We start from the raw sequence: 27539 nt of genomic DNA, 5'->3' as shown, positions 1-27539 counted from the left end.
CTTGTCAAGCATCATGGAAGGTAAGTTCGATTTCTCTACACAAGCAAGTTCAATTAGTTCGTATTTTTTTTTTGAATTTCGTTCGAATGAAATCCGGATTTCGTTTTCCGGACTAGGTTGTTGCTCCTCCGGATTACGAAATCCGGAGTAACCCAGAACGTTGTTTTGTTTCTGTTTTGTGCTGTTTGATTGTTATTGTTGATTACCCTAATTTGAATTTTACAGAAGGTTCAACATCAGATACCCGACGCGTAAGAGAGGCAGGGCATGCTTCCCATAGGAGAGAGCGTTCTCGAAGGATGCAGGAGGAAGGTGGTCTTCGTCCGAGGCGTCGGGGTGGTAGAGGACGCCATGCTGATGTCGAGCATCAACAGTATATGGAGCAGGAGCAGGAGCAGGCTGATGCTGATGTGGAATTGCAGCATATGGAGGAGCAGGAGCTTGAGGAGGAGCTACAGGGTATGGACCAGGAGATGGAAGATGCCGAGCCACAGCAAAGGCGAAAGAAGAAGGAGAAGGTGGTGGACCCTGAGCCACTACAGGACTATCCCGGTGGCCCACACCAGACTGACCTGCTATGGAGGTATCATGTGCACGTGGCCAGGAAGGCGGCTGATGGCGTGGTATGCATTGTTAAACTCACTTTATATATGATTTATATTTGGAACTGCCTGTTTATGTACTGTTTAAACTCACTTTATTAATTTTAAATATATGCAGTGGCGTGGAAAATTAAAATGCATCAACAACGGAAAGAAGATAGAGGCGATGCATGATGATGATACCAGACCTATCATGGCTGCACGGTGGTGGGAGAGCAGATTGCGTCGCACAGGCCTTGGTTGGCTCCAGGATACGAGCTACACGATTATTGATCATGGGCTGATATGTGCTTTCGTAGAGAGGTGGCACGAGGAGACTTCCAGCTTCCACCTTCCGTTTGGGGAGATGACGGTCACACTTGATGATGTGGCCGCTTTGCTGCATATCCCCATTGACGGCATGCTCCTATCCCACGGGTCCATAACACGGGACGAGGCAGTGGAATGGATGGTGGAGTACTTGGGGTCTGATATGGGTGATGCACTCAAAGAGATCGAGAAGACCAAAGGTGCACATTGCAGATTTAACTACTTGGAGATGATATTCAAGGAGCGGTTGAAGGAGCAGAGGGATTTGGTGGAGGAGTATGGTGTGACTGAGGAGGTGGAGAGGTTGCGGGACCAGGCTTTCCGCATATATTTGCTGTACTTGGTGGGCATCACGATCTTCAGTGACAAAAGCCAGTGGAATGTCCATGTTGTCTACCTGAAGTACTTCAGAGACCTTGATATTTGTGTTGGTTTTTCGTGGGGAGCTGCGGCACTAACTCAGTTGTATAAGGAGCTCAACAATGCTGCACGTTGGAACACCAGTTAGGTGGCAGGATACCTGAGTTTGCTGCAGGTATAAATTAAGAACTATGTTTTATTTTTTTTTAAGTGTATATGGTTTGTATATTTATATGTGGTTGTCTTTGGTGCAGGCTTGGGTGTTTCATCACTTCATAGGTATGGGCAGCAAGGATGTCTGGGAGGGATATGTGGAGAATTTGTATCCCCACGCGCGATGCTTTTTGTGCCACTGCATGGTTTAGGCACAGTGGACCAGTACAGGAGCTATCTAGATGCGCTGGATTTGACGAGGGTTGTCATGGCCCCATATGGAGAGCACCGTCAGACACGTCCATTTGAGCGGGTCAGCCTTTACTCTGGATGGCTGAGATGCGGAGAGCGCATGGTGAGATACCTGCCGGAGAGGGTGCTTCGCCAGTTTGGGTGGGTTCAGACCATACCGAGACATCCTGTTCAGAGTGCACCTGTGGATGTTAACTTGGCGGAGATCACAAACCGCTTTCAGCGTGCACTTGATTATGCGCTGACACCTCAGGAGTTGGGACAGGTTGCAGTTCATGGTGTGGAGGTAGCAGATGGATACATCGACTGGTTTTACCAGGTGTCTCATCCACGCATGATTCTTACATACATGTCGGTACCGGTGCCACAGCCACCAGAGCGTGAGGTCCTTGATGCCCGAGCTGCTCAAGATGATGGAGACCTTGCGTACTTAGAGCTTAGCGGTAGGATGAGCCGCATCAGAGACCACATCTATGCTGTGATGAGAAGCGGTCTGGTGCCGAAAGGGAGTGAGGAATGGCAGCATTTGGAGGATGCCTTGAGAGAGGTGCATGATGCCAAAGTTTACCGTCGTCGGAAAGCTACTGAGGGTGGCAGGGGTGGTGGCAGAGGTGGTGGCAGCGGTGGTAGCAGAGGTGTAGTTATTAGGGACTGATAATTTTATGTAATTTTATTGTTTGAATATTTTGGATAATTATGTTATGTACCATTTGGATAATTTTGATATTTTATTAAAGTTTAAAAATTATATTATGTTGTTAATTTTGATGTTATAATTTGATTTTCTGGTTTGCGTATGGTCAAAGGCCAAAAACATTGACTGAATTTGCTCTAAAACAGAGGCTCAGCCAAAACAGATGGCTTCTGCCTCTGAACTGATGCACTTCGGATTATAAACCCCGGACATATTTAACGCTTTCCGGATTATATAATCCGGAACTGTCGTTCACCCCCCCTTTTGTTGACTTTCAACGGGGTGATTTACATGTTTCGGATTATATAATCCGGAATATCTCTAACGTTTCGGATTATATAATCCGGACCACTATTTTTATAACTGGTATCATCAACCATCAGGGTGAATGGTGTCAAACTACACGAATAAATCCGGAATATGTATTCCGGAACTGGTTCGGAATAGATAATCCGGACGAAGGGTATTTTGGGAAAAAAATAGGGCGCGCTAGGAAAGGCATAGGGTGGGAAAAGTAACTCCCTTAACTAAGGTGTAAGATTACATAAATGCAAGATAATTGAGAATCATTTAAGAGGTTAACAAATGGTTAAGCAAATCCATATATCTACCACTTTGTGTCGTAGATAAATTTCTGTACATATTTTTATTCGATACATCTTATAAATTGTGAAATTAACTCACAACTTCAAATGATTATCACATCTTAGTTATTATTTACAACTTAACTAGCTATCGAGAATATACCTGACACTAGCTAATATATATAGCTGGGAATTAACTGTCTAACTAACTTCAGCTTTCTGTCAAAGAAAACACTAAATTGTAAATTCAACTCTGAGCTGTGGTGTAACACCTTATTTCCTCTGTATCTTCGGATCTCAACTCTCTTGGATATATTATACACACTAAAGGATGCCAAACTAGTATCATTTTTCTAATTTCATTGTTGAAAGCATCCAATTCTAACCCATTTTAAAAGACACCAGTCACTGCTAGAAAAATCTTGCAGGAGAAAGTTCCATTGTTTACTCGGCACTCAACAGAATCTAATGCAGCAAATCACCAAGTCTAAACGGATCATGTAAGTTTCGACGAACATACCAAGTGGAAAAAGATGCTATTTATACACGAATGACACAATAAATCAGTTAAACGGTCAGCTATTTCCTTTCCATAAATACAAAAGGTAATGAAACCACCAAGTGGGTTTTATTCATCAAACAATATTTAATAAACACTTAGTTGTAGGAATTGAACAGAAGCATTTCCCCCTGATGTCAATCTCCTTTACTTAGCACTCACTGGAGAAGATGAGCCGGATTTCTTCTCCTCAGCAAGCGCGGTATTATGATTATTCTCCTTGTCACTTCCATTCTCTACAAGAGCAGCCTGCTTTCTCAGTTCTTTAACTTTAAGGAATTCATCATAGTGGGCCCTTCGGTGCTCTTTAAATCTACAACTTGCATCTGTTTTAGAATCAAAACATCAGGTTTGGTAATTCATTATTGAAAAAAGCCAGACTCATTACATATACTACAACAGAGAATGAAATAAAATTCTCAGAAAAAGGTCGCTGTGAGGGTCAAATATGCATGTTCTGTCCTAATTTATTCAGATGCAAAATCAACTTGTTTAATATTTTCTAAACTCACCGCTATACAGGCATTCTTGAAGTCTGAAGCAGCCTTAAAGTGATAAATATAACTCAATACATTGTTGATATTTGATAGCTAAGATGTTCCTATAAACATATATAATTCTAAGCTTCGCAATGCTTTGATGTGTATCCATTTTATTTTCAGCATATTATTAGTTGAATCCATTTATTACTTCATCGATTTTCACCATCTCTTGAATAAGAAGCACAAATATATATAGGCAGGAATGGCAATAATGATCTTTGTTAGACACACTAAATGAGTAATAGTACCTTCATCACTTTGTTCTACTGCATCTGCCTCATCCTCAGATGATGTCCAGCCGTCAGATTGCCTAGTTTTTTTTCTGCTGCAAGAGTCCGCTTTATCAAAAGCATTTTCTTCAGCATTTGCTGGGTTGGTTTTCTCACCATCACATTCATCATACCCTCCTCTTCCAGGAGATTGAGAGCCTAAAAAATTAAGCTACTCAGATGAAAAGTAGCTGCACATGAAGTAGCTTTTAATCTAGAAGTAAAGAACAGGCTTGACAATAACATTACAAAAAAAGATTTTCATCAAACTCAATGAACAGAAACTTGCATTATACCAGTAAAGCAGTTTTTTCATTTATAAACTTAAGTGCGTGGAACACAAACTGAAGTTTTGAATTTAATACCCACTATGAGAAGATAAATTCAACATTACAGTTCAAGGATGTAAAAATATTTTTATTTTCCTGCTAATGTTATTCAATAGACAGTCGCATGATATCCATACAGACTCATTCTGATATACAAAAGAAAATTTAAAGGACATGCAGTTTAACTAATCTTCTGTACATACTGTCATCTTCCAGCATAGGATGGTAAGGAGTCTTAGGCTCGGTAATTTTTTGCCTCACGGGCTTGTTTGCTTCAATGTTTTCAATATTAACTTCATCCCATCTCACACGTCCCCTGTAATGATAAAACAAACGAAGGTTCATAATACTACAATTGCTTCTCAGTTCATCCAAAAGGAACAGATTCCTCGGTTTATCTTATTACGATATATTATATAAAATATACAAAATACTGGGAGTTCAAACTGAAGTCAAATTTAATTCATCTAAAGGTTTGAGTAGTGGAATTAGCTTTTTCTAGAGGTAAAGGAAACCTAACATAGATCCATAATGGGTGAAACCCTTCCCCAGATTCATTCATGATGGGATTATTACAAGACCAAGTTACCCTTTTACGCACCCCTACCCCTACAAAAATAAATAAATAAAAAAGCAGAGGCAACATTACTCTTGTGGTCTCTTAACTTAATTTCAAGTAACAATTTGGTCATTTATATTTTTTTCACGTCCTTTTGGTCCATGTGCATATGGAACTTCAAGCTTCAAATCTATGGTCTTTCATCTATGTTTGCAAATGAATCCTATATTTGAAGCTTGAAAATTCATATGCAAACGGATCAAAAGGACCAAATGACTTGAAAAGGGATAAAAGACTAAATCATCATCTGAAATAAAGTTAAAGGTCTACGGTGTATTTTGCCAAAAGCAGAGTGGTAGTATTACTTCATTTTGGTGGAAGGAAGAGCTCTTCAAAGTTCAAACACCAAATGTATGCAAAGCTAGTTCCAAGTCACACTGTCAACTGGGAACAACATAAAAGTTCACATTGTAAGTCCTTGAGCTTCAAAAACACAAGCTATGAAAGAAAGAAAAAACAAGAAATAAAAAGAATGAAAAGGTCAATCAAAATCCATGCAGAAATTAACTTAAAGAATGACAAAGCAATTACAAATATGAATGTGAACAGAAAATTCAGTGAAGCGTGAAAGGGAATTTCAGAAGAAAGCTAACCATTCCAAAAAGAAATAGCCAGCACTATCAACTAGTAACATTGATTTGAATTGAATTTTAGTAACATTGATAGAATCGTATTTTGGTACATACTATACTAACACTAAGAGTATGATGATTTTATTCTATTACACATGAGAGCAACTCTTGCATGGTCAAAAGCATTTGAACACATATATATACATACTCATATCTTTTAATTATTTTAAAAATATACATATTTTATTCTTTTCTCGAATGTGTCCAAATATTTGTGACCAATTAACAATTTTCCTACATATATGATTACATTTGATCCTACTTCTTCTATATGAGCTTAAAACTGTACTATATTCATCATCCTAATCAACCTGAAATTCCACATTACCACCAATGAATAATATATTGCATCATGCAATTATAATATGCGAATCCAAAACTATGATTTGTAACAAATTCTTGTAAAAATACAAAATCAACAGATTCCACAAAGATAACATTAGCAATAGGAAAGCATTTGCATTACACGATAAGAAATGCAAAATACCCGAATCGAACATCAGAAACCATGTCAATCACAGAATGCTAAATCCAAACCCGTGATTCTTCTTCAATAAAACAAGACAAAAATCATGATCCAGTGCAAAAACAAAAAACAAAAATAAAATGAAAGTATGCGATGCGCGAGTGAGTGAGCATTTTTGGTGCATTTTATCGGTAAACAAAAAGCTAAGATGAACGAATTGAAAATTGAAAGAGGAAGCTATGATTAGAGAGAGAGAGAGAGAGAGTTGTACCTTGAAATTGAAATTGAATGGCGGTGTTTAACTGGGATCTGTTACAGAGTTCTAAAATGCGTACAAGTAAATAAAACATATAAAAGTAGAAAAATGGTTACAAAACAACAAAAAAATTACAAAATTACCGAGCTAAAATTCGAACCCAGACTTCTATAGTTATGTGTAGCGGTGTACGCGCGTGATTTGGTTCGATTTTTGAGTATAAAAGTCATATGAACTATAAAGATGAAAAAAAACATGCGGTGGTTTAGTTCAGTTTACTTTAAAAATAAAATTCGGATCAAACAAAATCAAATCAATGCGGTTTGAGTTGGTTCGGTTGGTACAGTTTTTTTTGAGACGATACACTTTTTTGTTTCCAACATTAAAATAAAGTTAAAAAACTTAAAAATAACATATTTATATTTTCAGCAATGTTTTAAATTTCATCAAATATTATAATTTCATTTTCATTTTACAATGTTTCCAACAACATAGACCAAGTTAAAAACATGGACAAAACCTAATCCTATTTTATAAGAAATGCAAAAGTCTAAGATTTTATAATTCTTTAAAATTTCAAGTAGCACATAAATATATTTTTAATTAAAAAGTAAAAAAAGAATCTAACAAGAGAAAAAATGTCATTTTATAAAGTTTTCATTGAGTTTATATGAGTATTGTCTAGCCGAGATATGTTTAATTAACATTTTTCTTATGTTGCGGTTTGGTTTGGTTTGGTTCGGTTGATAAAATGAAAACTGCAAACCAAACAAAACCATATGGTTGAGCAAGAAAATGATCTGATTGCATCCGAACCAACTGCGTTTTTTTGTGGATTCGGTTTGGATTGGTTTGGTTTGCAGTTTTTCTATTGGGCTGTTTCGGTTTTGAACACCCCTAGTTATGTGTATTGTGTACGAGTTTTCAAAGGTTATATACATTGCGTGTCTATTTACCAAGCCAGGATAAGTAACACGAGTATAGATTCGATAAGACACGAATTGCGGATACCATAATTTTCATATTATAAAAACTAAGGGTGTTCACGAATCATGTTGCGGTTGGTTTGGTTTGGTTCGGTTGGTAAAATGAAAACCGCAAACCAAACAAAACCATGTGGTCGAGCAAGAAAATGATCTGATTACATCTGAACCAACTGCAGTTTTTTGCGGATTCGGTTTGAATTGATTTGGTTTGCGGTTTTTCTATTAGGTTGGTGTTTTAAACACCCCTAGTTATGTGTATTGTGTACGAGTTTTCAAAGGTTATATACATTGCATGTCTATTTACCAAGCCAGGATAGGTAACACGAGTATAGATTCGATAAGACACGAATTGCGGATACCATAATTTTCATATTATAAAAACTAAGGGTGCTCACGAATTTGGTTGGGCTATTTTGACCAAACCCGATCAAATTTAATTGATTTGGACCGGATAAATGACCCTTTTTGTGTCAAACCCGAACCAAACCAACTTGATAATGAATGGGTGGGTTTGGATTGAGTCAACGGTTTGCTAAACATATTTTTCTAAAAAAATTCCAAAAAAAATAAAATAAACAATAAAATAGCATTCCATTTCACACACAAAATCTAATATTTAAATTAAATTTTAATATTTAAAAGGTTAACACTTACATTTATTTGAAACACTTCTTAAAGTATGTTTAGCAACTAGCATCCACAAACTAAATTAATATGTACTTGGATTCATATTAATTGTTGAATGCATTGGGGTATCACACAAGTCTATACGGATACGACAACTCAAATACTTACTTTTAGGGTGTGTTTGGTTTGAGAGAGAGGTTGTGAAGAGAGAAATAGGTGAGAGAGAAGTTGTGAAGAGAGAAATAGGCGAAAAATAGAGTAGATTTGATGTATTGTTTGATATAAGAGAAAAAGAACAGAGAAAGAAAAGAGAGAAGTATGTTTGATTTTTGAAATGACAAAACTAACCTCTTACATACAAAAAACAATGCACAATTGTAAGTTATTAATTTATAAATTACAATTCTTTAAAAAAAATTATAAATTTCAATGAAAATAAATATTTAATCTTGTTTACAAAAACTAGTTGCTATATATAAAAAAAATTACTAAGTTCGTCAAACTCATTGTAAATGTATCCATAAAAAAAAAAAAAAATAGCTCACTGTGTATACCATAAAAGAACGTTAGCTACCTAGCACCTAGACAATATGTATTAAATTAAGAGGGTAATAATGGAAAAATGGGAAAAAAAAATGTTGTCTATCTACGTTTCTTAGCATGTCCCTGAAGAAAAGAAAAGGTGGCAAGAGCCCACAAAATTAGGGCCGGTTTGAAATAGTTTTTGTTTTCAGTTTTTGAAATATACAAGTCCTCTTCTCACAATAGTTATTCTTTTACATATTTTAGTTTTTTAGTCCCCAAAACTAAAAAATTCAAAACAGTTTCCGAAACTGTAATTTTAAAAATATTTAGTTTTTTAGTCCCCAAAACTAAAAAATTCAAAACAGTTTCCGAAACTGTAATTTTAAAAATAGTTTAGCAAACAAGTTTTTAATTTTCAAGTTTTTAAAAACTAAAAAAGAGTTTTTGGGAAGTTTTTAATCTCTTTCTTCAAACTCTCTGCTTCACTGAACAGGAGAAGTTGGACACTTCTCTTCTATCTCTCTCCCCATCTTCTCTCTCGGGTATCTTTCTTCAAACAAACACACAATCAAGGTGTGTTTGGTTTAGAAGAGAAGTTGTGAAGAGAGAAATAGGTGAGAGAGAGTTTGAGAAGAGAGAAAGAGATGAGAAATAGAGTAGATTTGATGTATGGTTTGGTATAAGAGAAAGAGAAGAGAAATTGAGAAGAGAGAAAGATAGTAATTTTTTGAAATGACAAATAAACCCTTGTTTAAAAACATATCTAATAAAAAATATATTTCAACTTAAAAAATAGGTCCTTTGTCAAATTTAATTTACTTTTGGTAAACATATTATTATCTATGTTTTAATAAAAGTATATTGTTTTCTTTCTAAAAAAAAAAACACAACGTGCTGCTTGCGTCAACTCAATCTTTCTTGAAAAATTCATGAAAAAATAACATCAATAATATAATTGAAAGTAAGGGTAAAATTGTATTTGTTGCAATTAGCAAGCTTTGTCCTCCCTTTCTTCGCTCCAAAGCAGAGAAAGCAAAAGGTGATTTTTTTATCTCTCCTATTTCTCTCTCCTCAACCTCTCTCCTCCACCAAACAAAAGAAAAACACCATCTCTTCCCTATTTCTCTCTCCCCTATCTCTCTCTTCCCTATTTCTCTGCAAACAACCACAACATCACTTGTCTCGTAACCGATGAATTTGAACTAAAATTAGACAAAGAACAAGTACGATAATGAATGATAGAACCAAAATAAGAAATGTCTTTCAACTCAAAGATTGAGAATATCTTAAAATATTTTGATCTGTGAAGTCCTAAGTGGAATAAAATCATGTGAAAGAGTAAAAAAAATTAGGAGGATAAAAAAAACTTGGCCTAATGTAATAAAAGAACAACGAGTCAAATGGATAATACACAACAACCATGAAGGACAAGAATTCTGCTCTTTATCCAATAGAAATTGCTCGTTCCAAACTGAAATTTCAAAAATACCCTGCGTGAGTTAACTCACGCCAGGTTAAATTTGCGTGACTTAACCCACGTGAATTAACTCATGCAGGGGCATTATGGGAATTTCAGTTGGGAACGAGCAAAAACAGTTGGATGAAGAGCCACATATTCCTTCCAATCCTTAGCAAACAACCGCTTGCACAAATCAACAAAACCACCAATTCTACGAATACTTTGACAAAGATCAAATTTTCAGCTTATTTGTCAAAGAGGGACCGAATATTATTGTTCTCACACGAATAAAACGTCATTCGTCATCACATAAACACCTTCTCGTCAAATAATTTTCTATTTAAAAAAAAAATCATAAAACCCGTCAAATAATTTTCTATTTTAAAAAAAAAATCATAAAACCTCTTGTTTAATGCATCATGGTTCTAGAAACTTAATCAAATAACTTCCATGACAACTATCCTATTCTAATGACCCCTATATTGTTTTTGGTTATATACTTGTAATATTACCTTTTTTATTTTCTACTTTTAAGGAATTTTATCATTAAATAAATTCAAATAACTTTCTATGTCAACTATCATCTTTCTTTCAAAAAAAAAAAATGCCAACTATCATATTTTATGACACTTATACTTTTTTTGGTTTCACACTTATAATATATATTTCTATTTCAACTTTTAAGGAATTTTGTTTTAAAATAAAGTGTGTAATAACTACACACCAAACAAAAATAAATTAATAAATTTATTAGCATATTGAGTAGACTATTTATTAATAACATATATATAATTTTTCTTTTGTTTTGAATATTTTGAATGTTTTATATTTTTCCAGAAAGAAATGAAAAGCACTAAAATATATTCCACCTTAGTCTAGTCTAGAACACCATTCCCTTGTCATAATTGTTTCTTATAAAAAATAGATGATGACACTTATACCTTTAATGTGTTTTAATGTAAAGTGGAGTGTTCGAGGTTCGAATCTCAACTCATGCATATATCATGTATTGTCACTATAAAGTGAGTTAAATTCACAGCACACTCGTTTAGGTTCTTAATTAAGGTTATATAAGTTTATTTAAAATATAAAGCATGTCAGTAAATACAAATAAAAATCGTCCATTAAGATTGGAAAAACCAAAAAAAAAAAAAGTACGTCAAGAATGCACCAGCATGACAATTAGAAAGTTGGTAATATGATTATTTTTCATAAAAATAACTGTTTTTTTTTAGAATTGTTCATTTGAGAGATAATCCAACCTTTTCTCTAAAATAAATTGGATGTGTTTCACCGTCAACTCTTGCATTAGGCTTAATGCGGACTTAAGTGATGGGAATTAGTCTTATAGTAGAGTTAAAAATGATAATTACAATAAGTTAGAAAGAAGAAGAAAAAAGAAATAAACAGACAATTTAGTCTTTAATCTCTCATCAATTTAATCTTACACTATTAAACTCATCTGAAAATTCATAAATTATTCTCACACTAATCAATTTGGTCCCTAAACTCGAACATTAAGTTGAAAGTTCAAATTTTTAATATTTTTTTTTGGGTACAAGAATTTTTAACAATTTTATCACTCCAATTTTTAACACATTTGTCGTAGCCACCAAAACCATCCTTACCGCGCCCTCTGTTGCATCCATATTCCTTTTCTCACACACGTATTTTTATATTCAAAACTTGATTTAAATTAATTATGTGTATCTCCCTTAATCCTTATACTATAGAGATATTTTATCTTACTATACCTTTTTAAAATGTTATTTATATTTATACATACAAAAAATATACCTAATTTTTGTCCTTTGTAATTAAGAAAAAACAGACGTACGATTTCTTCTACATCCTTCTCAGTATTCTTTTCGTGTATAGAATCCATCTTTCATTTATTGTTGAAAACAGAGAAATCATAACATGACAATGAGACCCACAGAGTTTTTTCTCTACTTACACATCAACAAACAAAAATACCCATGTGTCAAATGTCAAAACCAATATATAAATGTCAATGATAATAAAAATTTAAATATTTTGCTATTAATTTTATAATTTAGAGTATAAAATTAACTTTTAAATAACCATATTTTATTGTCTTTAGTAATTTTTCACACATTTTAATTTTATTTTGAGTTGTTTCATATTTTATAACAAAGTTTAAAACTATATGTTAATGAAATTATGTATAAAAAATAGCAAAAAATATGTATTCAAATTTTGATTATATTAAAATAGACTCACAATACTATTTTTTTATGAAGTATGTTAGGTTATTATTATTTTGCTAGATTATTACAGATTAAAAATTTATTGAGGGAGTAAAGTGTAGATTTTAACATAAGAGGGGATGTCCTCGTGAACTTGACTCAGTTGGTAGGGACAATGCATAATATATGCAAGGTCCGGGGTTCAAACCCCGACCACCACCAAAAAAATAAGGAGGAATGATAATGTAATTCAAACTTCTCTTAGGGGGATGATAGTGAAATGTTTTCTAATATGTTTTGAATAAGAATGTAATTCAAACTTCTCTTAGGGGGATGAGAGTGAAATGTTTTCTAATATGTTTTGAATAAGAGGGGAGACGAATGTATATTTGAACATAACAGAGGAGAAGAGTATAATTCAAACATCTTTGAAGGAGAGAATTGTAATTTGCTCAGAAGAATATTCCATATATTTATTTCTTCTATTTATATTATGATGATGATACACATACACCAGTTTTCCAAAACAGCTAAACGCGTCCACCTTCCTTGTGAATTGTGAGACTGAAATCCCAATCCCTTTTCTCTTTTCTCTTGTAGTATTAATAACACCATTCATTTTCATTCATTCTTTCATTCATGTTTATTCTCTCCTTTGAAAGAACAATTGAGTCAAAAATGGTTAACTCCATTACACACTCAAATTTGAGTCCCATTTTCATCTTCCTCCTTCTTCTTTGTAACCATCACTATAGTGCAAAAGCACAACCTCCAGTACAACCAGTGTCTCCTTTTGCTCCACAAACAACTTTATGGGACGTATCTTCCATTGGTGTTATAATAGGAACCATCATTGCAACACTTATCTTACTGTTTCTCTTCTTAACGTTGATACGCAGCTTCACAAACTCGTTAAGAGCAGAGTCATCAAAATGTGAAAATGACAAAGGTATCAACCCTCAACTTCTCAAAACTTTCCCAATCTTACTTTACTCTACCATCATCAAACATTTTAATGAAAGTGTTGAAGATCCTCTACAATGTGCTGTGTGTCTCGGTGAATTCAACAACAATGACAAAGTTCGTGTGCTACCTCAATGTAACCATGTTTTTCATCCTCCATGTATTGATGCTTGGCTTTCTTCACATGTTACTTGTCCCGTTTGTCGTACAAACCTCAATCATCAATGTTCCTGTCATTTTTCCGTTTCCATTGACGTACAAAACAACGGTGAATGTGGAAGTCAAAGGATACAATAAACGACCCGGGCTGCAACATCATGATTTTTGATTTATGTGCTGATTCTCCGCAATATCAAGGATCGCGATGACGGTTACATGAGAGAGTCCAATCTAGATTGATTATTGATTTTTTTATCTTACTTATTTTTCTAGAACAATTCATAGTGAATTGATATTCATTGGACTAAATGTATTTGTATTAAGCAAAAAAATAATGAGGTTTTTCCTTAGATTTTTTGCTAATTAGTTATGTTGCTTTTTGGTCTGGGCGAAATGGAAGAGATTAAAATGTTAATGAATGTTTACCGTTGAGTAAATCTATGAATATCTAAATCATCAATTTTGTTTTCTCAATTGAAAAAACGCCACGGCATGTTTAACTCGGAACTACAACATGTAGCTTCTGTAAAACCACGGCCATATAATGCGATCACTGCGTTGAATTACATTCAAAACACCACTGCGCGTTTAACTCAAAGCTACAACATTTAGCTCGAATAAAACCACGTCCGAATACCATTGAAATGCGAAAATTACATTTGAAACGCAGTTTCAAAAGGTCAATCAAGATTTTTAATATGATTTAATGAAAATTGTTTAATGTGTGACTACTTTGATCAATGGTGTGTAAGCAAACTGGTATATACACTGATACACAAAAAAAAAAAAAAAAAAAATCACAAGAATCAAAATCGGTCACAGTTGATGCTTTGGTGGTGTCCACACCATGAATTATGTGGCTGCAAAGATTACAAATTTGGATAAATGACACGTATTTAGCTAGGTTTTTGTCTGCGTTATGAAGTAATAAGAACAAATGTGTTTGTCTATAAACTTCTCGTGTCTTCTGGTGCAGCTTGTCTTGCATTGAATGAGAAGGACATGGAACAATGTCATCATATAAATTGATTTGAAGCAACGGGGCCTAAACATGGTTGATCCTTTCTCTGTCTTTAAACTCTTGATGTTGTGCTGTGTACTATGTGTAGTGTGCGTTGAAAATGACAGAAAAGAGAAGGATGGTAACATTTGGCCTAAACTTTATTTCAATGTAAGGCATGGTCAATAAGGATCACCAGAAAATTAAACATACAATTAAAAAGGCAAAAGTTTTCAATTATCATTGGTTTGACTGGAGAGTAAAGAAGGGGGAGATTTTAATAAAAAAGATGAAAAGAGAAATTTTAATTACGATGAAAAGATTTTAATATGTTTTTTTCCCTTAAATTAAATCATCAGTAAATATTTGGACCACGTCTTAGAAGACGGAGAGTAAATCAATAATCACACGTTATGAGCACAACCCATGTAAACAAGTACTGCTGTGTATTTTGCACATCTATTTGCTTCTTAGTACACATGTAATAGTAAATGGCCTAAGGCCACATGTGGCCACTAATAGTTTTTTAATTCCCAATTGCAATGAAAAAAAGTAGTTGAATTGTGTATGTTTGGTTATTTTTTTTATGTGCAATTACTAATCAAAATAGTCTCTCAATATATTAAAATTTCAAAATTACTTATGATTGTGTATTATATTAATATTAATCAAAATAAAGGACAAGTTATATATATAATAAAAGACTTGTAAAATGTCTTGTAAGTTTGGCTCACTTAATAAGGGATAATACACTCCACCTGTTCACAGGTGAATTTTCTAGCCGTTAGACTACTAAAAAAACCTGTACAATTCTATTTAGGGGGCAACCACTAAACCCGGTGATAAATCTAATAGTGATCAAAAGAAGATGGATAGAAAGACAATTTCTATAATCCTGATAGTGGCTGGACTTGAGTGTATACTGTATATCCCATCTAGAATATGTAACGGATGCTAAAAAAATATAGCAAAGACTAAAAGATTTATGAGCGCAAAAACGTGCAAACTAAAGCATTATTTCGATTGAAATCGATATATATGAAATACAAAGAGGATGTCTCAATGACAGAGCATATGCGGGTATTTCAAAATATTGTAAATCAATTGGAAGCTATTGGTACTTAACTAGATGATGAATTGCATCGCTACCAAAAAAAAAGATGATGAATTGCAAGCCTTATTATTTGCTTAGTTCCTTGCATGATAACCGGAAAGTTCTTATTCCGACACTAACAAATTATAATGCTACTTTCCATATAACTGGAATATTTTATTAGTAAATTTTGATGGTCCTTAATTAGATATTGTTATTTTTCTTAGTCAGTATAAAGACAACTGTTATTTTCCTTGGTTAGTATAAAGACAAAAAAAAAAGTTTATAGTGTTTTTTAAAGAATAATTATAATAATGTTTGTTGTCACAATAAATATGAACAAAAAATTACAAGAACTGCTCTAACAAAAACGAGACGACAAAAAAGTTATATTGTGTTTTTATTAAAAATAGGGTTAATTATGTTTCTAGTCCCTATAAAATAGCGACCTTGTAAGTTTAGTCCCTACTTAATTTTAATAGCATTTTTAGTCCCTAATTTTGTTTTTCTGCACTGAGTATTAGTCCCTACTCAATTCAAATTTGTTTAATTTATGCTTAAACTCTTAAATTTTTGAACAATTTTTTGCAGACATGTTTAGAACATTACTAAAAGTTCGTCCGCAAAAAATTATCGCAAAATTTGATTTCTACATCCAGATTTTATTACTTTTTATCTTTAACTTTTGTCGTTTTAAAAAATTCATATTTAATTCATTTCATGTCAGAAAATTCTAAATTTTAGTAAACGAACCTTTCATAGTGTTCTAATCTTGTCTCAAAAAAATCGTTCAAAAATTTAAGAGTTTAAGGATAATTAATCAAACTTTGTTTTAGCAGGGACTAAAATTATAAGTAAATTTTTTTTTATAGGGACTAAAAATGCTATTAAAATTAAGTAGGGACTAAACTTACAAGGTCGCTATTTTATAGGGACTAGAAACATAATTAACCCTTAAAAATGTATTAATTATTTATAAAAAAATTAATCGAAGAAGAAAAACCGGAAACCTGCGAATTGAACCCAAGTCCATTGGGTCCCGACACCAAATAAAATCACTTAGCCACATACTCGGAGATGATATTGTAGCCACATTAGTATAATATCAGGGCCCCGACACCAAATAAAACCACTCGACCACGTATGCGGAGATGATATTGAAGCAACGTTATTAGTATTTTTTTTTTTGAAGGAAAGCCACGTTATTAGTATATCTATTCCTTTTTTATGAGCATTATATAAATAAAAAAAATTATTTTGGGCCCCAAAAGTTTGAGGCTCAGCTCTATAGAGTTGTTTGCACTTTCCAAGAGACGGTCCTGAACACCAGCATCTCCTTAATGTAGATAGAACTCTCCTTTTTCAATCCAAACTTCCCAACACATTTTGTTGGTATGAAAGATGTTGGATTAAAACTAGTATTGGATGCAAGCTACAATTAAAGAATGTTCGACATGGTCGTTCCTGATATTCGTCTCAACTTGATTTTTGTCAAAGCCTTCAATATTGGGGGAGTTATATCACACTTACTTTGATGGCGGTGGTATATATAAGATCACCAAAGAGTCATTAGTGATAGCTAAGGAAAAAAGTCTCATTACTCTCTATTTACTGGTGTCTATGAAGCTATGCAAGATGGAGGTGAATGCAGGTGAAGATGCATATACTAACTGATTTTGGCAGACAAACCTTGGTCACATGAGTGAGAAAACTCTCAACATTCTTGCAAAGAATAAAGTGAGTGTTACACCACTCAAAACTAGCACTTATTGTTTATTAGGCACGCAACATAGAGTTTTCTTTCATAATTCTGATCCTCATAGGAGGCAAAATATTTTAGATTTATTTCACATTGATTTTTGCATGATGGATCCTCTCCAGTTGGCTTTTCATTGAAGACTTTCCAGTGGATATCCTAGCCCTTCAATTGGTTTTGACCACGTGTGGTGGCAGTGGCACCAAATTAATGGTTGTGATTTAACTGCAGAAACATTACACTGGAGATAAGATAATCCTACAAAGTTGTGGACTTACTGTTTTGAAATCTAACCACTAGGTACTTTGTGTCTTCAAACACTTTTCTACAAGTGTTGAAAGAGAGAACAAATAAGGAAGTTGAAACGAGTCAGAGCAGAATAAAGGACAAAAAATGAATAAATTTAAAATAACAGGAGTATAGTGTATTTTTTTTTTTTTTTTTACAGAAACTTAAGGTTATATCATGTTAAACTTTTTTCAAGGTTATTTGAAAGCTAAAAGTAAAAATAAGAGCTTTGGATAAAATGTTGACGTTTTTTGACAATTGGTTTTTTTAGCTCCAAAGTTATTTGTTATTTGGTAAAATATATTTTAAAACCTTAGACTTTAGACAAAGAATCATATAAATGAATGGCTATTTCAAAAATATAAGACAACTATAAATTATCATTTAAAAAGGATTTCTCAAAATATTTTATCATCATCTAAAGAGAGTTTAGTAATATTAAAAGACTTCAGTAAATAATTCATAGAAACATAGATAAATCATCACAAACTAAAACGATTTCTATTTTCAATCAACCCTACAGATATTTGATTTCAAGCTCATTCCATATAGCATCCATCTTGTAATTTTCTTGGATTATATGAACTCACATCTTCATTGCTATTTTCTCTTCTATGTGGTTAATCATATATACTGAAATATGATCGCATTTGTTAAAGTCCTCATCTTCAAATCTTCAATACATTGTATTGGAGTAAAGTGTTATTGTCGCAACTATGATCTTTTGTTGTTTGATTAGTGAAAATGATCTTCAATACCGCATATTCGTCCTATATTGCAGAAACCAAAAGCACTATTAGTTCTATTATTCTCTCATAGTTATGATGCCCTTCAGCAGTACTGCAGCAGCCAAACGTTTCATAATGCTTCTATGTTCTTAATCTTAGAAATTGTTTTAAGCGTTTCTTGTAAATTTCAAACGCTGTTGCAATGAAAGTTTGTTCCATTACTTGGTTTGTAAATAGTTCTTCACGAGAAAAGACAAGAGTGTATTGTGTAATTCAACGTGAATTTTAAGAAGCTAAATATTGTTGCATTTACCAAATGTGAGTTGCATGGGGTTCCAAATAGCCTATAACTCAATCCTACAAAATCAAAGTGTAAATAAGCACCTACCCCCACTTAAAAACATTTGTTAGAACATATAACTCTAACGTGGGACTCTTTAACACAATATGACCGAGCTGGTCAATTCAAACTTAAGAAATATAAAACTCTACTTTACACACATGGCGTGCCTTAGTTTTGAGTAATCATAAATAATTAACATGATATAACTTTAATGAAATGCTATAATCATTTTTCTTTAAAAAAAAAAGTGTTGGTTAGTTAATTACACCCCTGCTGCCGGTTGGTATAAATAACCAAATGTTCTATATTTTTCTCATATGGAATGTTTAGTTATCTATATTTTCGGTTTCCCAGCCTACCACCCTCTTTGAGCAAAATTATAAATTTCTGAATTGTTTAATAGTTGATTTTTTTTTTTTTAGGGAAGTTTAATAGTTGATTAAAAAAAATTATACTATTAGACCAAAATATGCACGAGTTAGGTAAATAAGATGCACCATATTATGGAGCACCAATAGCGGCTAAGTAACCTAATGTTGTTACATGCTTAAAAATTGTCCATCTTATTTGATGAAAAATCATGCTTACTTTTTGTACTTGGAAAAAACAGAGAGGTAGACAGAGAATAAATAATATACCAAAACTTGCGGTCACTAATCAAAGGCTCTGTTTGGATAAACAAATTATTTTGTAATTTATAGCATAAGCGCTTATTATATAAATGCTTATGAATAAGTTATTTTTATTACACAAGATAAAGTCAAGTCATAAGTTATAAGATGTTTTCATAAGTTATCCTAGAGAGCTTATGAAAATAAGTTGAGATCAACTTATGAATATCTCATATGCCATTTTTATAAGTTCTTCCAAATAGTGTTGCAATTACTTATCAATAGGTAAACTCAAATAAGTTAATTCAAACATGCCACAGGTAGAGGCAGGTCAGGGCTCTAGCCCCTCCTATCTATCAAGGGAAACATTTTTTACATTTTTTGACACTACAAACACTAATTAATTTACAATCATCTGTATCACACTATTGTTATTGAACTATCTGGCACCAAGATATGTAAAACTAAAATATGATTGGAAACTTGTAGTCTTGTATTTAATCAGAAACCATAACAGAAACACAAAATATACTTGCAAGCTTCGATCTTCTGTTTATTTATCTATTATATACATGTAATCAACTAAGAACTATCTTGCACGAAAACTAACCAAATATTAAATATCATGATCACAAAAACTCCCATATCTGATTAATTATGCAGAGGATTTGGTCCAGAAGGAACTACATGGCGAGAAACTGCATGAAACATACCCTTCTTATTATTCAAAGAGGAGAGAATAGCAGAATAACTATGTACAAACATGGAAGATAGCTTTGTTTCTGACCTCCTTTCCATGTCAACAAGTGTGACATGAGTGACCAAATTACGAGACGTGGTAGCTTGCATTACAGATAGCAGAATCGTAAGAAGCAAGAAAGTGGTTGAGGATTTTAGAACTCTCATAGCTGTGATGATAGGAACAAGAAAATTGGAAGAAGAAAAAAATTGTTCGTGAATGTTTCATAAGGCATGCTGGTGAGTCTACACTCCAATATAAATGTACCATTAGTGACGAGAGCACATTGCCACTTTCTGTGACTCATGTGGTATGCCAAATGTCAAAAGTTGACTTTTCTGAAAGTGACAAGGGGCTGCCTAACTAACTAGTCATTCACATCCTCTCTCGCAGTATAACAATGCAACGAATAATTTTTCATATAAAATTTGTTGCACTGTTATATCGCAGGGAGGATCCGAGACTTTTTCATTCCAAGTTGCTAATTCTCTTTCACAAACTTTTGTTTAAAAATATTAGTCAATTTGTCTTGCAAGATTGCTTTGAAACTTCAATTTTATCATGCTTAAGTTCAATGTAACTAAGCTAGAGTTTTTTTCTTGTACACAATTTCCAATAATACTCTACGAAAAGAAAATGTTAGATACTTTTGTTCTATATTTTTAATAATTGTTGTCTATTTTGTCAAAAAATAATTGTAGGCTAAAACTATATTAGGACTAAGAGAAGCCAGCTGGTATGCAGGCTGCTTCGTTAAATAAATAGGAAATTGACATTAATATTATTTTAGGGGAAAAAACTTCCAAAATTCTTGACAGAAATTTCTTAGTGGTGCATATGTTATACATATGTCATTGACTAAAGCTTGTATAATATACACGCAAAATGCTTGACCCAATCAAACATTACATAAAAAAAAATATAATTTAATTGACAAGAGTATATTCCCAATTACCTGAGTATAAACACAGATTAGATTATTAGCTAATATCCTATCCTATAACAACATCAAGCAACAGTTTGAGATTCAGAATTGTTTATTAAAAGATATGTATATCAGTAAATGCAAGTACTAATATGTACACGGCACTTTACATAATTTTCCAACTTTTATATGGTCCCAATCCCAATTCCTTGATACGAACTTCATTATTAATTTAATGGTCTTGCTAACACGTGTTCTTGTGACATTGGTTAAGAAATTTATAGATAGAAATTTTCTCTTAAAAATATACAAGTTGATTTTGATCAACTAATTATTACACCATTTTTTTTTATTTTATAAAAACTTACTTGTTTTAGATGTTTAACCAATATCTCTAGAACACTCTTCAACATTCTACTTAATTTAAGAACACTTCTAATGATGCAACCCAATATTTGCATCTTAAACGGGGATCTATAATATTAGTGGCACATCATCTTAAAGCAACTCGCTAATTTTTTTTCTTCCGTGGTGCAACTTTTAAGAATTCAAATCGAGTCCTACAGCTTAAACAAAATATATTTGAAATAAAAAGATGAAAAATGGCATAAAAATATTGTCAAATGAAGACTAAAGAAATTAAATTATGAGAGCAAAATTGTGTGTGAAATTAAAAGCAAAGAGTAGGGGAGCACATGGCAAAGGGCAACAAGTTGCTCTAAGGAATTGAACATTGAACTCCCAATCCTTTCGTGAAAACTACTATGCAAAGAGTAGGGGGAATTCTGGTAAGAAAGTTAGCAGTGATTTTTTATTTGTTTTTTACTCAGTTAGCAGCGATAAAATTTAGGGGTAGCAATAGATATTTTATACTATCAAACTTCTTTTTAAATAGATGGTTGTGATATATAGTTTGATATTTGTTCATCCAGTCAAGCTTTTTTAGTTTTAAAATTACAAATGACTCCTTGATCTTTCCACAACTTTAACATTATGTTTGGTATAGAAGAGAAGTTGTGAAGAAAGAAATTGGTAAGAGAGAGTATGAGAAGAGAGAAAATGGTGAAAAATAGAGTAGATTCAATAGGTTGTTTGTTACAAGAGAGAAAGGAGAGAAATAGAGAAGAGAGAAGTGTGTTTAATTTTTGAAAAGACCAAAATATCCTTACACTAAGAAAGTTAATATACAACTTTATCATAATTGAGTTTAATTTTGTAATGAAGTTAATGCATTTTAATTTTAATTTTACTTCATTAAGAAATTAAAATAGTTTTTTCAAACACAATTAAATATAAAAACAACATATAATTTATTAATTAAATTAATTATTAGTTTCATATGATTTAATTTTTTTTGAGGAAATGATTTAATTTTTTTTTGAGGAAATGATTTAATTTTTTTTAATTTCAATTTTGAACAAACAACCGTATAAAAACAGTATATTCTGTATTTTGCTTTATTAGAGTAAAACGGCCCACGGTATCCAGAAAAATGAAATCTAAGAAACTGTTGAGAAAAAAAAAATATAAATAATCTTTAGAAACCTAATGGCCAATATAGTCAATTCTCCATTTCTTCTGACTTTCTCGGCACAAGTGGAGAGAAGTATAAAAGTTGTGGGACCCACTATTTTTTAGTCTCTCTTCAATTTCTCTTTCACCTACTTCTCTCTTTCCTATTTCTACTCAACTAAACAAAAAGGTCCATTATCTCCTTCCCAGAACCCATATGATTATGAAGTCCATTTTATTCCAGAACATCAAAGGATATGTAAACTATGCAATGAAGCTCAAAGAGTGAGCTATACATATGCGCTGGTAATCATACCGTTTATTGAAGGTGAAAAGAGAAGAGTCCTTGATTCAATTGATTGCATGTTTGGTATCTTGGTGGGTTGTACAAAATCACAATGACAACATGATTTTGTTAAAAGTTTTTTTTCTTTCCGTGAAAGAATGATCTTATTTAAGTTATAAAGTGTAACTTTTGTAAAATACAGATGATTCGACAATTTAGTATGATTTTGTCAAACTCCCCACGATATCAAACAAGCACTATACCTAGTGGTGCCAAACTTTGCATCATTCAATTTGCACCTCCCCTTTTGAGATCTGCTTCCTAGCACCTAGGTGCTTAGGTTCGTACATCAGCACTTACGATATAAAAGATGTGAAACTTGGTTAAATATTCGTATTTTTTTTTAAAGGAATATTCATATTATTATTGAAAACTCTCCATATTATATTCACATATTTGGCATACTTTCCACACGGACACTTGTCATACTCAACTTTATTAGTATAGAAAAAGACATACGCCAAATAATTTGGTTAACGCTCTGTTTTTGGTAAAAACAGCGAATAGCTTATAAGCTAGTTGATAGCTGATGGCTGATAACTTATAGCGGATAGCTGATGACTTATAGCGGATAGCTGATGACTTATAACTGATAAACTAATTAAAGTGTTTGGTAAAATTAGCGGTTCAACTAGCTGATAATAAAAACAGCGAATAGCTTATAAGCTAGCTGATAGCTGATGACTGATAACTTATAGCGGATAGCTGATGACTTATAGCGGATAGCTGATGACTTATAGCGGATAGCTGATTAAATTGTTTGGTAAAATTAGCGGTTCAACTAGCTGATAATAAAAACAGCGAATAGCTTATAAGCTAGCTGATAGCTGATGACTGATAACTTATAGCGGATAGCTGATGACTTATAGCTGATAAGCTAATTAAAGTGTTTGGTAAAATTAGCGGTTCAACTAGCTGATAAATATAAAATGACACAAAAGGACATTCCTGATTCGTAATAAAATCTTTTTTGATGGTGGCTAGGATTCAAACTCCGAACCTTGCATATATTATTCATTATCCATATCAACTGAGCTAAGCTCACGAGGACGATTCGTATTAACTAATAGTATTTTAAATATTTGAAAAATTCTTGTTTTTTAAAAAAATTGGTAATTTAAGTATTTATATATTATTAAATTAGTTTCTTTTTTTTCCTAAAATTTTATTTTTAATTATGTTTCATTTCAGTTTTTATACTTTATAAAAAATTAAAGTGTAAAGTTTTATTTTAAATCAAAATACAAAATAATATACCCATAAGATAAAAAAAAAAAGTGCTAAAGGAAAAAAAACAAAGATGCATATATATTGAAGGGACAAGTTAGTATATACATACAACGATAACATTTTTTTTAGAAAAAGAAATTGCTATAAAAAAAATCGTATATTAATTTGAAGTGCCCACTCGATGTTGTACGTTAAGGTAATAGCCTCATTTTGTTTTAAATTATATAAGTAATATTATTATTATTATTATTATTATTATTATTATTATTATTATTATTATTATTATTATTATTATTATTAAGGGTAAAAGTGGATTTTAATTAAAATAATAAGGGTAAAACTGGAATTAAAAGTGAGACACTAAAAGCTATAAACTCAAACGCTATTTGAAGTAGCTTCTGAAAAATAGTTTATAAGCTCCTGAAATAAGCTATAAGCTCGTTGTAAAAAAGCGTTACCAAACAGAGCTGTTTTTGTCAGACGAGCTTATAAGCTATCAGCTATAAGCTCTTTTTTTGGGTGTTACCGAACAGACCCTAAGCCTTTTTTGTCTGAGTTTTAGGTCGATGAACCCATTTTTGCCGCTTGTTTGGCTTTATATGAGGCTTATGCTTAAAAGTATGAAGCATCTATCAATCTTCATCCTTTTACCACTGATAAATTATTTCTTCCCACTGGTTTTCTGTTCTAGATTGCATTCAAGCAAAGTAAGCACGGAGAAAGAAACATTACATCGTGCATCATCAATTAAATAGCCTTACTAACATATTTGATACCAGATGCCAATTTCAAATAGAAGATAATTCCGGGGAGAAGAAATCCACTAAATTTTCAATTCACCACCAAGCCCTTCCGTTCCCTCCTCTAACCCTTATACAAAGCCTAAAGCAATGCACAATTCATTAGGATCTATCTATTCAAAAGAATGATACTTCATTTGTTCTTGCTACAAAGCATTGCGTTATTCAATCAAGGATTATGAAAAAGACCACTACTCAGCCCAAGATATGACTCGAATGTCATTTGTCTGTTACCATTATTTATGTAATAAACATTTTACACAATTAAAAATGAAAATATAACTTCAATTTTCCACCACTACATTTCATTACTCATCAGACTGAATATTCAACTTCAAGCAAATCAACAGTGCATAAGTGGCAGGCCTAGACTAACTATGAAAACTTGCCTGACATTTTTGCTCAGTTTTTTCAGCAACTACTGTGGTCTTTTTGCAATGTATTTGTGAGATTACTCTTTATCTGCCTCAACATTTGAAAGGGTTTCCTCACTTTTAACAGCTGCAGGTTTTGATCCGCCATCTTCAGTTGGATTAACAGCATCAACATCACGAGGAGTAGATCCTGATGGTTCACCCGTGGATTCAGCTTCAGTAACTGGCTTTTTAATAGTTCCGACCTTAACATACTTCTCCATAAACTTGTATTCCCAGTCCTGTAACGCGTCAAGCTCAAATGGGCCAAGACCAGAAATATCACCGGTCAAATCTTTCTCATCAAAAGACATCTTTGCTAATGCTCGACTAGCATCCTTGCCAGCAAATAAAGCATACGGTCCACCCGGTCCATAAAACATCCTGGAACGACACAATTACAGATCATAATAAATAGAGAGAGGGTGATTGAGTTCTCAAGCAAAATCATGTGTGATGTACCACTTCAGTTTCTTGGAAATTGGCATTAAGTGTGTGTGTGTGTGTGTGTGTGTGTATGTGTGTTTGTTTCTGTGGCGATAATAGTTGATTTGTAAGATTGATTCTGGCGAAAAGTGACTGATGTTTGAATACTTTCATACAAAAGTGGGTTGAACAACAAATTCAAGGTTCAAACTAAATTGTAGAGACCAAAAGCTCCAAATTTTAACTTCAAGTTAGAATCAATTCTCAAGACAAAATAGATTAACATCCAAACATGTTAAAATCAATTCTACACCTCAATAATCTATTTTGACTAGTCTCAAAAATAGAACCAAACATACACTTAAAAGCATATAGTCTAGCTGATCTAAAGTGGTTAGAACAGACCAAGCAGACAACATTACAACAAAAACAAATGAAACACCAAAGGGACAAAAGATGCGCTTATGCTTAATGGGGGCACAGTATAAGACTTTGTATCTACTTAGGGCCTGTTTGGATAAACAGATTATTTGCAGCTTAGACCACAAGCTCTTCTCATAATAAGCTTGCTTAAGCGATTTTTATAGCAAAAGATAAATAACATTAAATTGTTTTTGTATACGCTATAAGTTGTTTTTATAAGTTATATTAGAAAACTGATGAAAATAAGTTGAAAAAAGCTTTCGAAAATTGTCATATTCATAAGCTGTTTTCAAAAGTTTACCAGTCTCAATATATGTTAGTAGATAAGTTCAAATAAGTCTATCCAAACATGCAAATATACACATAATACTTAATGGCCATGGACACATAATTTTCAAAATCCTTATATCATAAACTTAGTGTATGTTTGGTTCCACTTCTGCAGGGGCCAAAATTGATTTGGAGGTGAAGAATTGATTCTGACATGTTTGGTTGCTTTCTAGCTATGAAACACGAATACATACACGGACACCGACACCAATAATAATTTGAGAAAATGTCATAATTCAGTGTAATCATAGATATTAGTTACGTGTCGATGTCAGAGACTAAGGTGTGTCCAACAGCAGGACACATAATCCGAGGAGTGTCTATGCTTTCGTACCTTTCGAGCATAATTAATTTTGCCTCAAGAATTGATTCTACCTAGCTTTTGGTTCTAGAATTGATTTTTACACACAAATCTACAATTCAGCTTACTTTTACATGAGTTTATCCAAACATAAATCACTTTACTTTAACTCACTTTTAGTCAAACTCAATTTTACAGAATCAATTCACTCAACCCAAACTTTAGACAAGAATATAAAAATTAATTATGACTTCTGCAAAAGGGTATCATAAAAATGAATAAAACAGAAGCTAAGAAAAAAGGGTTATGTTAAACCTGCTCTGAGAGACATCATAGATCTGACCCTTAATAGCCATAAGCAAGGGTTTATCATGATCGTTGCCATCATAAGCCTTGAGCTCTTCTTCGGTGATTTCACCTAGCTGAACAGGTGGTCGGAGAGGTGGAAGCTCCTCCTCCTCCCTTTGGAAGTTGCGGGATTGGGGGTGAAGGTCAGAAGAAGAGTAGCCAAAGAGACCAGAAAGGACGTAGTAAACGGCAAATAGAAGAGCCAAGATGGTGAAGAAAGTGGTCGGAGATAGACCGGTGTAGGCGATGATGGACTCCTTTAGGGTTTCCCACAGCTGAACGCCGGCCATCGCTCGTTGTTGTGTGTTAGAGAGAGAGAGAGAGAGACTGAAGTAGGAGGAATTTGTAGACTTGTGGTTTGTTTGTCTACAC

The 27539-nt window shown here is 33.0% G+C and overlaps 4 protein-coding genes and 1 long non-coding RNA gene across 8 annotated transcripts; 2 read left to right on the top strand and 3 right to left on the bottom strand.

The window, feature by feature from the left end:
• Positions 1-1545: 1545 nt before the first annotated feature.
• Positions 1546-2457, top strand: LOC146958456 (uncharacterized). The gene has a single exon (XM_085739953.1). The coding sequence runs from the start codon at positions 1609-1611 to the stop codon at positions 2329-2331; it is 723 nt and encodes a 240-aa protein (XP_085596079.1). The 5' UTR covers positions 1546-1608; the 3' UTR covers positions 2332-2457.
• Positions 2458-3517: 1060 nt separating this feature from the next.
• I-2 (phosphoprotein phosphatase inhibitor) lies at positions 3518-6785 on the bottom strand. Of its 4 annotated transcripts, none has more exons than XM_085739956.1 (6): positions 6770-6785; positions 6642-6692; positions 5578-5656; positions 4857-4969; positions 4304-4483; positions 3518-3839 (listed from the first exon to the last, which is right to left on the bottom strand). In XM_085739956.1, exons 3-6 carry the CDS (start codon positions 5580-5582, stop codon positions 3661-3663), a joined length of 477 nt encoding a protein of 158 aa, XP_085596082.1. In that variant the 5' UTR covers positions 5583-5656; positions 6642-6692; positions 6770-6785; the 3' UTR covers positions 3518-3660. The 4 variants fall into 4 exon arrangements, with proteins under 4 accessions (XP_085596082.1, XP_085596083.1, XP_085596080.1 ...); XM_085739957.1 differs by lacking the exon at positions 6770-6785 and adding an exon at positions 6392-6452 and having other exon boundaries at positions 6642-6687; XM_085739954.1 differs by having other exon boundaries at positions 6642-6774.
• Positions 6786-12964: 6179 nt separating this feature from the next.
• On the top strand, positions 12965-13989 carry LOC146958454 (E3 ubiquitin-protein ligase ATL31-like). The gene has a single exon (XM_085730591.1). It carries the CDS (start codon positions 13073-13075, stop codon positions 13691-13693), a length of 621 nt encoding a protein of 206 aa, XP_085586717.1. The 5' UTR covers positions 12965-13072; the 3' UTR covers positions 13694-13989.
• A 5857-nt stretch (positions 13990-19846) lies between these two features.
• Positions 19847-20341, bottom strand: LOC146958453 (uncharacterized). The gene is made up of 2 exons (XR_015024641.1): positions 20162-20341; positions 19847-20072 (listed from the first exon to the last, which is right to left on the bottom strand). It is a non-coding gene; the product is annotated as an uncharacterized LOC146958453 (long non-coding RNA).
• A 4780-nt stretch (positions 20342-25121) lies between these two features.
• On the bottom strand, positions 25122-27539 carry MSBP1 (membrane steroid binding protein 1). The gene is made up of 2 exons (XM_085739979.1): positions 27135-27539; positions 25122-25723 (listed from the first exon to the last, which is right to left on the bottom strand). The coding sequence occupies exons 1-2, from the start codon at positions 27455-27457 to the stop codon at positions 25378-25380; spliced, it is 669 nt and encodes a 222-aa protein (XP_085596105.1). The 5' UTR covers positions 27458-27539; the 3' UTR covers positions 25122-25377.

The sequence above is a fragment of the Medicago sativa genome, chromosome 1, assembly GCF_051527215.1.
Source record: "Medicago sativa cultivar Bolivia chromosome 1, Bolivia_mono, whole genome shotgun sequence".
Lineage (NCBI taxonomy): Eukaryota > Viridiplantae > Streptophyta > Magnoliopsida > Fabales > Fabaceae > Medicago > Medicago sativa.
The sequence above is the reverse complement of the archived record's forward strand: the minus strand, read 5'-3'. Positions and strand labels throughout refer to the sequence as shown.

Coding starts and splice junctions, on each gene's coding strand:
- LOC146958454 (XM_085730591.1), top strand. CDS start 13,073: ATGTTTATTCTCTCCTTTGAAAGAACAATTGAGTCAAAAATGGTTAAC.
- LOC146958456 (XM_085739953.1), top strand. CDS start 1,609: ATGCTTTTTGTGCCACTGCATGGTTTAGGCACAGTGGACCAGTACAGG.
- MSBP1 (XM_085739979.1), bottom strand. CDS start 27,457: ATGGCCGGCGTTCAGCTGTGGGAAACCCTAAAGGAGTCCATCATCGCC. Junction 25,724..27,134: donor TATGATGTCTCTCAGAGCAG/GTTTAACATAAC, acceptor GTGTCGTTCCAG/GATGTTTTATGGACCGGGTG.
- I-2 (XM_085739956.1), bottom strand. Junction 4,484..4,856: donor TCCTATGCTGGAAGATGACA/GTATGTACAGAA, acceptor TTAATTTTTTAG/GCTCTCAATCTCCTGGAAGA. Junction 3,840..4,303: donor AGTAGAACAAAGTGATGAAG/GTACTATTACTC, acceptor ATTCTAAAACAG/ATGCAAGTTGTAGATTTAAA.